Source organism: Piliocolobus tephrosceles, chromosome 16 (assembly GCF_002776525.5).
Source record: "Piliocolobus tephrosceles isolate RC106 chromosome 16, ASM277652v3, whole genome shotgun sequence".
Lineage (NCBI taxonomy): Eukaryota > Metazoa > Chordata > Mammalia > Primates > Cercopithecidae > Piliocolobus > Piliocolobus tephrosceles.
The window spans coordinates 24,859,609-24,869,897 of record NC_045449.1 but is presented as its reverse complement, the minus strand read 5'-3'; the positions used below and the strand labels follow the sequence as shown (position 1 = coordinate 24,869,897).

Sequence of the window (10,289 nt, the reverse complement as noted above, 5' to 3'; positions counted from 1 at the left end):
TTTTTTTTTTTTTTTTTGGAGACTGAGTCTTGTTCTGTTGCCCAGGCTAGAGTATAGTGGCACAGTCTCAGCTCACTGTAACTTCCACCTCCTAGGTTCAAGCTCTTCTCCTGCCTCAGCCTCCTGAGTAACTAGGACTACAGGCATGCACTACCAGACCTGGCTAATTTTTTTTTTTTTTTAAGTAGAGACAGGGTTTCACCATGTTGGCCATGCTGGTGTTGAACTCCTGACCTCAAGCGATCCATCTGCCTTGGCCTCCCAAAGTGCTGGGATTACAGGCTTGAGCCACTGTGCCCAGCTGAGAGTTCTTTTTTTTTTTTTTTTTAAACAAACCAACAATACCTGTTGTAATTTCCAAGAGAAATTCTGCTTTTTATCATTTCTGTCTCTGTTACAGAATATTCCTATTTTTCAGAAATAAAAATAATGAATACCACTGTCATTTTCTTGGGAACTTCCGTTCTTTGATTAGCATGGTTTATTTCCTTAGGAAAATGGAGCTACCTTACATGCTAATGGTATAAAGCAGAATTTATATTATTATAACAAGAATTTTATATTGAACATTTTCTCTTCATTCCACTAGAGTTTTTGATCCCAAAAACGAGTTTGAACTGCATTTGAGTAATAGTACAGAGGTAAATGCATACTAATGGTTGTATTTCCACAATTTTCTTTCTTTTGTCGCTGATATCATGGAATCCCTATAAGGGAGTTCCAGGTATTAATAATTTTGTAATTGTAGATGACCCAGAGAACAATTTGATCTAGGTCACTCCAGGAATTCATTGGCCAACGGGAAAACATAGGAAACATTTTAAGACTGAGAGTACAAGTAACTGTATCACTTTAGGTGACATTGATTCTAACAGTGATATTTAAAAGGAAAGTAAAGTTGGACTACAGTGGGAGGAATAGAAAACCAAAACAGATATATGCCAGCTGCAGAATGTATAGTATATAATGATATGGTTTTAAAGGATTTGGGGGCAAAGAGTAAGGATTAGTACAGGTAAGGGTGTCTGAAACTTGTGAGTTTGTTGGCGCTATTTGTGAGACAGAAAATTACTGAGATCCAAGAAAACTGCCAAGAGTGGAGTGTTTGGGTTAGCAGAGCCAAAGAGAACCAAATCCCATATAGATGAGACTCATCATATAGTTATTTGCAAGTGGGAGTTGACAGATGAAGTCATTAGGCGATAATACAGGGGTCAGTGCTTTTCTCATGGTACAAAGATTTAAGTTGCTTTGACATCAGTAAATGTCCTGAATAAACATGAAAGAGAAGTCTTTTCCCAAATGGAGCCTTCCTCTTGTCTCTCTCTGTGTCACTATATTAAAGGCTGTAAATCAAGGCTATCATGATGAGTATCACTGTACCTTTAAGAAGACGAAAATTGAGCTTATTTTAATAATGAAGATGGAAGAAGGAGAAAAGTAGAACTGCCTGGCTTTTGTTTATGAAAATGGTCTTTTTACTTTTGCTTTGCCATTCAGTCTCTTCTATGAAATTCAATATTTGTGTAACTGGATCAGTAAAAGAATGCATTTGGAGAGTATCATTATTTGGTTTCCCCAAGTAGAAAATCAGGCAGTATGATGAGTTTATTTTGTTTTGTTTAAAAAGACTCTGACCAGGTTTTAGAATTATTCCTAAAATAAAGTAGGATGCATTTGCTTTAATCAATATTGATTGATTAAAAGCAAGACTCCCCAGCTTCAAATAGTGTTTACTGCTTTTAATATAGTTTTTTGTAGTCAAGTAGCATTTTTACATGCTTATTTTATGTATAGAATAGAATAGAAAGGATGAAATAGTATTTATTGCTTTGTTAGTTTATTATGTTTTTACCCCAAGAGATTCAAATTCCCCATTTCTATTGGAGTATCCCTTTAGTGATAGTAGGAAACTTATGGCCTTGACCAAGTACATCCTGACTGTGTAGAGCAGGCTGTTTCTTTCAAGTGGCTACAGAAGAGCTAAAATTATGTGACACCTCAGCAGGGAGAATCTGGCTTCACACTACTCACCATCATCCACTTTTTTGCAGGATGATCAGGATGGTGCTTTCACGAAATGGAGAGTGGAGAATTCATGGGGTGAAGACCATGGCCACAAAGGTGAGCTCAGTTTGGTAATACTAACTCCAGGTGACTGAACCTGCTATACTCTGCTTTTCTGGGTGTCAAGCTGCTCTAGTGTGGAAGATTTCTCAGTAATTGGCTCACTGACTAGACTATTCTACAGAAAAATCTGAGGATCTGATTTGCCCCCAGAATTCCCCTGACCATTATGGCGTGCCTGAACTCCCAGGTTGACTCTGAGACCGCTATGTGCTGCATTTGTTCCAAACTATGTTGATCCTCCCCTCTTTGTAGACCACTTGGCTAGTGAGGAGGTTAAGGTTGAGTGCCCTTGCCAGGACACTTGCTATATGGCATTTGATGCATTTTCTTTCTTTTTTTTTTTTTTTTTTGAGACTGAGTCTCGCTCTGTCACCCAGGCTGGAGTGCAGTGGCATGATCTTGGCTCACTGCAAGCTCCACCTCCCAGGGTCACGCCATTCTCCTGCCTCAGCCTCCCAAGTAGCTGGGACTACAGGCACCCACCACCACGCCCGGCTGATTTTTTGTATTTTTAGTAGAGACGGTGTTTCACCGTGTTAGCCAGGATGGTCTCAATCTCCTGACCTCATGATCTCCTCTCCTCGGCCTCCCAAAGTGCTGGGATTACAGGTATGAGCCACCGCACCCAGCCTTGATGTGTTTTCATCTACTACATCAGTACTCTAGAAAGTCAGAAGCTTTCTGTATGGGAGAATGGGACTGGCAAGAAGCTTTCTTTAGGCATTTATTAGAGACTCCGTAGAAGTTACCATTGCCTAAAGTGGAAATGAACACTTTGCTTACCACTTAGAACTTCTTTATACTAACAAATCAAAACCTAGGGAGAAGTCATAACTTACACTAAGTAGACTAAACAAAATAACATAGGTAATATGTGAGTTGTAGAAAAATTTTAAAATATAGATAAAAAGTCTCTAATAATCCAACCACCTAGAGATCACCATTGATTAACAGTTTAGGGTGTATTATTGTAAAATTTTGAGACCATATTTTTAAAGGCTGTCTTTAGTAATAGCTTTTGAAGGAGATGTTACATTTTAATTTTTAGGGTTCCAAACCAAAAGTGGCGACCACCATGGCATATGTGTACATATGAACACGTAGATGTGTGTGTGCTGGGGGCATTTTGTAGCCAACTCTTCCCCAGAGTCCTTTTTCTTTTAACCAATGAATTCTGGCTAGGAAAAACATTAACTGCAGCTTAGTAGACTAGTTAGAAAACTGAGAGGAACCAGGTAGGAAAGCCAGAGAAGTGATATGCAGAGATACTTGGAAACAAACTTGAGCATACATTTTACCCAACAGGAATTAGGCATTTTATTTTTAAAAAAAGAAAGAAAAATAGATTTTAGCAACTCTTTGTTGTTGCCCCTCTCTGTGTTTACAATAGTGATTTTCCAGCTATGTTCCTCACAGCCCTAGGATTTCCAAGGGTAAAAGGTAGAGGACGGGGTGTGGAGGTTTGGACGTGAGCGTATCTGACTTCCATAGCTCGTATTTGAAAATTGCTGTTTTAGAAGAGTCTGTTAAGCTAAGTTTTGAACTTGACAGCACTTTAGTATGCTGATTGGGCAGCACAGGCTTGTATATGATAGCCAAAATCTGAAGACCATTTATTTGTCATTCTAGGGCTTTTCATCTTCCTATGAGAAAAATCACTGGTGGATTTTGGCTGACTGTCCCTGGAATCTGCTGTGAAACTCAGCAGCCCAATGTTTATATGTAAACAAACACAAGTGCTGTTACTGCATTTCTCTTCATCAGATAGTTGCATGTCTACCTTCTGTGATTTCTATAATCGTTCTGTGATTTCAGGGGTGCCAAAGTTAACTATTATGAATTAGAATGCAACATTTTAAAATTGGCAGTTTCTTGTAAGGTTAATTTTATTTTGAGACAAATACACATTAGGATCAAATAGAGAAGGGTTTAAACCTCAGCACAGCTAGCAGACAGAGTAAAAATAACTCACAATTTAGTTGTATCTGTAAGTTGGTGATAGTTAAGAGATGGATACTTGTCTTAAATTTGAAAGATTTGATTATTTGTAGCAAACATAAGATACTGAGTTAAAGTTTCCTGTTGCTTCCAGTGAACCCCCTGCAGCTTCTGTTTCATTTCTGGTCTAATTTGGTTCCTGTAATTGGGTTTGTTATCATACAGCTTACCACCTACGAGAAGAACTAAAGTTATATTTGTTTAGAAGAGCCTGGATCCGTCAGCTTGCTGCGATATTTTTCCATCTGTAATAGTCAGTGAGTTTGAAGATAGTAGTGTTATCTGGTTAATAGAGGATAAACACTTGTAAAATCAGGAAAATGTGTTTTATGTAGTGTGAGTTACTGTCTTTATTATTTTGAACCTAAATACTTAATTTTAGGTCACTTTACTGTATATAATTTTTCCATTTAGCTTTACCTCTTAAAAGTTTTGCTTCTGCTAACTTACTCATTTCATTATTATGCTGAGAGAACTGTATAATACAGGATCTTGCTATCCCTGTAACTCTCCTATAATCCTTCTTAGTGAAATCTGCAGCTATGTAGTAAAGATTAACTTTTTTGTTCTCAAATAACTGAAATGCCTGTTATTATACACAGCAAAGCGTTTCAGTAGAGAGCCAGAAGATAAGAAACAGAACTGGAGTGGGGGCAGGGAATCGTTCATTCAAGCCAAAATAAATTATTCTCATGTATTTCTTGGTAATGTTCTTTCTGACTTAACAGGAAGGAAGGAAAGAAAACATGATCTAATTTAATTGGCACACTTGGCCTGACCTTAGGAGAGTGCATAGTATGTTATTATGTTGGCAATATGTGTTTACCCCAGCAGGGCCTTCTTGTCAGTCATCCTAGTGGACATTGGCTGGCACGTCTGAGGCAGGACCTCTGTTTATGCTCTCTTGGGAGACATGACAACCTTAAAAAGCATTGCTGGGATTTTGTTTCTGTAGATAACATTGTTAACAGTTTGTTGCTATTCTCTTTGGGATTTCTTACTGTTAAGATGATGTTTCTGAAAAAGCAGTGTTGATAATACATGCTGGAGATAAACAGAGCAAAGATACCTGGGCAAGCTGCCTTTGCCCAGCCCTGGCTTTGGTTCTCCCCATTGGTTATGTTCATGGCCCTCCTGCCCAGAAATTGTTTTGTAACAGATAACCTGACTATTTCATAAAATGGACAGAAGGTTTCTTCTGACCAGGAGGACATAAAAGGAGAAAATAGTTTTTGCCTTACTGTACCAGTTGGATTACTTCAAGTTGATGAATTCTAGTGTTCATAGTCAGTTGTACTGAAAATTGGATGCATATCTAACATGTAATACCAACATAGGTTTCTTTTCTCCCCTCCTTCTTAAAATACTTGACTATCCATTTTGTATCTTGTTAATGGATCATATCAGAAATGGATTTCACAATTAGATGAGGGAACAGACTTTGGGATTTGATATATTATCTTTCATTTTGAAATGCTGATAAAAATATTTTGTAGAATATTTAAGAATTTAAAATCAAGGAAGTCACCTTTGATTCCTCTCACTATTAGTCAGAAATTCATCTGAGAAGAGCCTAATCTTTAAGCCAAAGTGACCTGCAGATCCCCTAGCTAGTAAATGATAGAGCCAGAATTATAACCCAGATGGCCTGATACCAGAGCCAGTTTTCTTAACCACTAAACTGCTTTTTCTCAGCTTCCTTGTTCTAGTAGCATGTCATCCACTCATGAAATAACAGGTCAGTTCATGGTCGTTGGTGACCAGAAACAGTGGATGAGGGATATAAAACTGTGTGAAGGACCTGGAGATGTTATGTAAATGTCTGACATTGGGAGAAAAGGCCCCTAGGGCATCATTTGTGGCTGGGAATCTGAGTAAAGAGTGAAGAATGGGGCGTTCTGTGAGGGTTTGTCCCATGTTAGCACATTTGTGACTTAGGCAAGTAAGAAACTATGCAGCCACCCAAAACCTCCCTGAATTTTGTCCATGCTGCTTTATAATAAGGTTATTTAGTTCTTTTTTTTTTTTTTTTTTTTTTTTTGAGATGGAGTCTTGCTCTGTCACCCAGGCTGGAGTGCAGTGGCGCGATCTCAGCCCACTGCAAGCTCTGCCTCATAGGTTCATGCCATTCTCCTGCCTCAGCCTCCCGAGTAGCTGGGACTACAGGTGCTCCCCACCATGCCTGGCTAATTTTTTGTATTTTTTAGTGGAGACGGGGTTTCACCAGGTTAGCCAGGATGGTCTCGATTTCCTGACCTTGTGATCCACCCACCTCAGCCTCCCAAAGTGCTGGGTTTACAGGCGTGAGCCACCGCGCCCGGCTAAGGTTATTTAGTTCTTAACTTTTTATCTTGGACAATTTTAAACATATATAAAGTAAACAGGATTGTATTAAGGAACCCTACATATGCCTGTCATCCACCTTCAGTAGTTATCAATATTCTGTCATGCAAATAATAGTGTATTTGATAGTCAATAAATAAAATTCCTAGATGGTCTTTCTAATGAACCACTCTTACTATGAAACTTTACTTCTTTGTGATTGGTTCACTTAGTTATGAGATTGTATTCCATTTCTAGAGCCTGACACAGCAGAGCTCTAAATGTGGAATTATCATAATATAGTTCTTAATGCTTATTTGGTGTAGTTTCTCAATATGATAAGTAACAACTTTTAAGTGAAGATATGAGGGATATTTTCTCATTCTGCAATGTTCACTGAAGGAAAATACTTACCTTTTAAAAATTCAGTCTCTTCTGATTTTCATTTTGAACCAAGATGAGTTTTCCATTTTTCACATTGCTTTTGTTCCTTTCAGATACATGAACATTTGAAATTGTTTTTAACCCACATTTTTAATCTTTTCTTACAAATGAGCCTCTCTGTTGCTGATTTCTTTCATTTTAGTAAAATTTTCAGACTTCCTTCTAGAAAGGAACCTCTAAATGGTTTCAGTTAAAGAGACTTTGGCATGTTAGAGATTAGAAAGAAACATGTTACCAATTCAGATTATATCTAGATTTCTGCTGCTTCCTAAAAACCAACATTATGACCTTTAATTGTCTCACCAGCCAAACTGCCATGTGTGATTTTGGAGATGGTATATTCAAAGCTAGGCACAAAAACCATCATATTCTTCATATAATGCTATGTTGTAGAACCAGGTGAGTTGAGAGACAGTTACTAATAATTAATTCTTGATTTTAGATGCTGGGCAGTAATTTAACTCATTGTAGTGTCACATTTCTATATCAATAACATGGACAATTTGTTTCTTTTTGAGCTCCTACAGTTTGTATGTAGCCATCAAATGAAATAATGTATGCAAGGATTTTTCAAACCGTATACTGTTATATAAATCTAAGGAGTTATGAACAGCCCATATTTCTTTTGGAGGTAGTCGAGACATAAAGCTACAGGGCATCTTGCTTCATGAGAATTCGAAGTTCGCTAATAATTTCTATTTATTTATCCTCATGACATCAGAGTAGAGTAACTCAGGATGTGAATGGGGGTGATTATACCCAGGTTTTATGTGAAGAAACTAAAACTTACTGACAGTTGTGTCTTGTTCGGGTTCCCCAGAATCAGAGAGAGAACTGGAATTCAAATCTCTTAATTTGACACAGACAGCTTCCCTAAAAGTATATATTACTTACAAAAGATAATCAGTTATTTGCAGGTCTCTTTGAGGTTCCGTTCTGGATCTCTAGTACAATAATGGAAATTATAGGCAGTGTTGGGCCAGACTTGCTGAAACGAGAGTGAATTGTAGAACTTAAAACCTCAGGTTTCTGATTTCCGAGAAAAGGGCAAGATGCAAATTTGTTTTGTCACCTTGGAGGGTTTCATGTCTCTCCAGGCTTGGGAAAAGTGCTGCTACCATCACATCTGGATTCTGGGTTCTTTCAGAAGGGCTTTTTGTTGCTGTTGTGACGGAGTGTTGCTCTGTCTACCCAGGCTGGGGTGCAGTGGTGTGGTCTCGGCTCACTGCAACCTCTGCCTCCCAGGTTCAAACGATTCTCATGTCTTGGCCTCCTGAGTAGCTGGGATTACAGGCGCCCACCACCACGCCCCGCTTTTTTTTTTTTTTTTTTTTTGTATTTTTAGTAGAAACGGGGTTTCACCCGTTGGCCAGGCTGGTCTCGAACTCCAGACCTCAAGTGATCCGCCCACCTTGGCCTCCCAAAGTGCTGGGATTATAGGTGTGAGCCACCGTGCCCGGCCTTCTCAGAAGGGCTTTTCATCATACATCTTTATTAACCAAAAAGCCTGCATGAACTTTGGCTGAGAAATAGTGTATGTAGATGGAATAGAGGAAGCATGTACTCTCCAGTTCACTGGTGCTTCCTGATCAAAGTATGTGACTAAGAGAGGATTATCATTATGTGGGCAAGGACAGACTGTATGACAGAGCTCTTAACCTGCAATGAGGCATCTGCTTCAGAGAGAAATCTCCTCATATCTAATGTAGAGTTTTGTGTATAGATGTGCTTTTACCTGTAGATAGGATCTATAATTTTCACCAGATTGTCTCCAAGGTGTGTTTGCATTGGCTTAAGAAGGATGGAAGTTTAAGCACAGAATCTGGAGCCAGACCACCTGGGTATGCAGCCTGGCTAACCTATCTATATTGACTGTGTCACAGTGGTCATTGACATTTAACCTGTCTGAGCCTCAGCTTTCTCATCTGTGAAATAGGGATAATAATTGGACCTATCTCATAGGGTTGTTGTGAGAACCATGCCAGACGTATAAGAAGTGCTTAGAAATATTAGAGCTCCCATTGCTACTGTTGTTAATGTTTTCTATAGACTAATGAGGGCAAGAGAACAAGAACATGAAGCTCCCTAACCTTTCCCTTCTAGAAGAGGGCATCTAACTTGCCCCATGGTTCCAGTTTCAGATCTCTAAATTCAGTGCCCTAGTGTGATCATTATGCTACATCACCAGTGTACTGGGTGGATTACCCATAGTGTGGGCTTAGTGTCGTGAGAGAAAGCAGTGAAGGTGAATAAACCTAGTGCTGAGGAAAAACCATTAGCAGTAGCATCAACTCACATTTCTTGATGGGATGCAAGGAACCGTGCATAGGCCATGGTGGAATGAATGTCTCTGACCCTCAGAGGAATTTATACTTACTCACCTGTGACACAGGAAGGGGATTTGAAGAGGGCTGTGATGTGACAGAAGTGGCATTCATGGTGTGTTCCTCAGACTGTAAGATATAGGATAAATAGACCGAGAAAAGCAGAGAAGGGATGAATTTTTTTCCAAGAAGGCAGTTGACAGAAGAAGAACTAGGGAGTACCTTCCCTCAGTGGGGAGACAATAGGAAGACATGGAAGCTGAGGTGATTGAAAAGAGTGAGGGGTTGGAGAGAGCACTTTGGAAGCCCAGGACTAGAGGGTGTCAGGATGAACATGGTGGTACATAGTGGAACAGCAGAGCAGACAGAAAATGGGTCAAGGAGAAAAGCTGTTGGGTTGGACTTAAGGTAGTTTTTTGAAACTTTAGGAGGGGTCAGGGTGCAAGCCCAGCTATCCTATTATGCTCCATTGGCAGCATGTCAGTACTTCGTTCCCTCAAAGGCTACGTACAGTGGAGTTGCAAAGAATTGAAGCTGGGACAATTAAGGCTGTTAGTCTTGGCCCCATATGGTGTTTGTAACCTATTGTAAGAAAAAATCTGTAAAACATAAACACAAGAATAAGTGCAGAGTCACACACGGGATAAACTGCAAGGGAAGTGGTCAGTGACTGGAACTGTGAGGCCTCCGTAGGGATTCTTCAAGGGTGACCCTCTTTAGGGAAGATTTTAGGGCTGTGACTTTTTTTCTGAAAAGGGAGAGGGAGGCCAGCCAGAGAAATGGTGGCTGAGAAGTGCAGCTCTTGGCATTTGGAGCATGCGTTGAACAGGTCAGAGGAGTGAAGCCAAGAAATAATGTGACTTGCCATTCATAGAGCTTTTGAGGAATGACCAACAAGCAGACTTTGTCTGAAACAAATAGGAGTAGCGATAGTTTGGGGTGTGAGAAAAGTCACTGAGTTTCAGTGGGAAAACAAGACCCTTGAATGGCTTCTAAATTTGTGCTTTCCTCTCTGGGTTCACCCTCAGAGATCCTGGAGAGCTGTGTGTGCCCTCAGGGCTGCCTGGCTCG

The 10,289-nt window shown here is 39.6% G+C and overlaps 1 protein-coding gene across 1 annotated transcript in view; it reads left to right on the top strand.

The window, feature by feature from the left end:
• Nucleotides 1-10,289, top strand: part of BLMH (bleomycin hydrolase) — a 48,258-nt gene that overhangs the window by 27,287 nt on the left and 10,682 nt on the right. Inside the window, exon 11 of the mRNA XM_023183851.3 lies at nt 2,055-2,124. Coding sequence (XP_023039619.1) covers nt 2,055-2,124 — 70 coding nt within the window. The remainder of the gene's footprint in view (nt 1-2,054; nt 2,125-10,289) is intronic.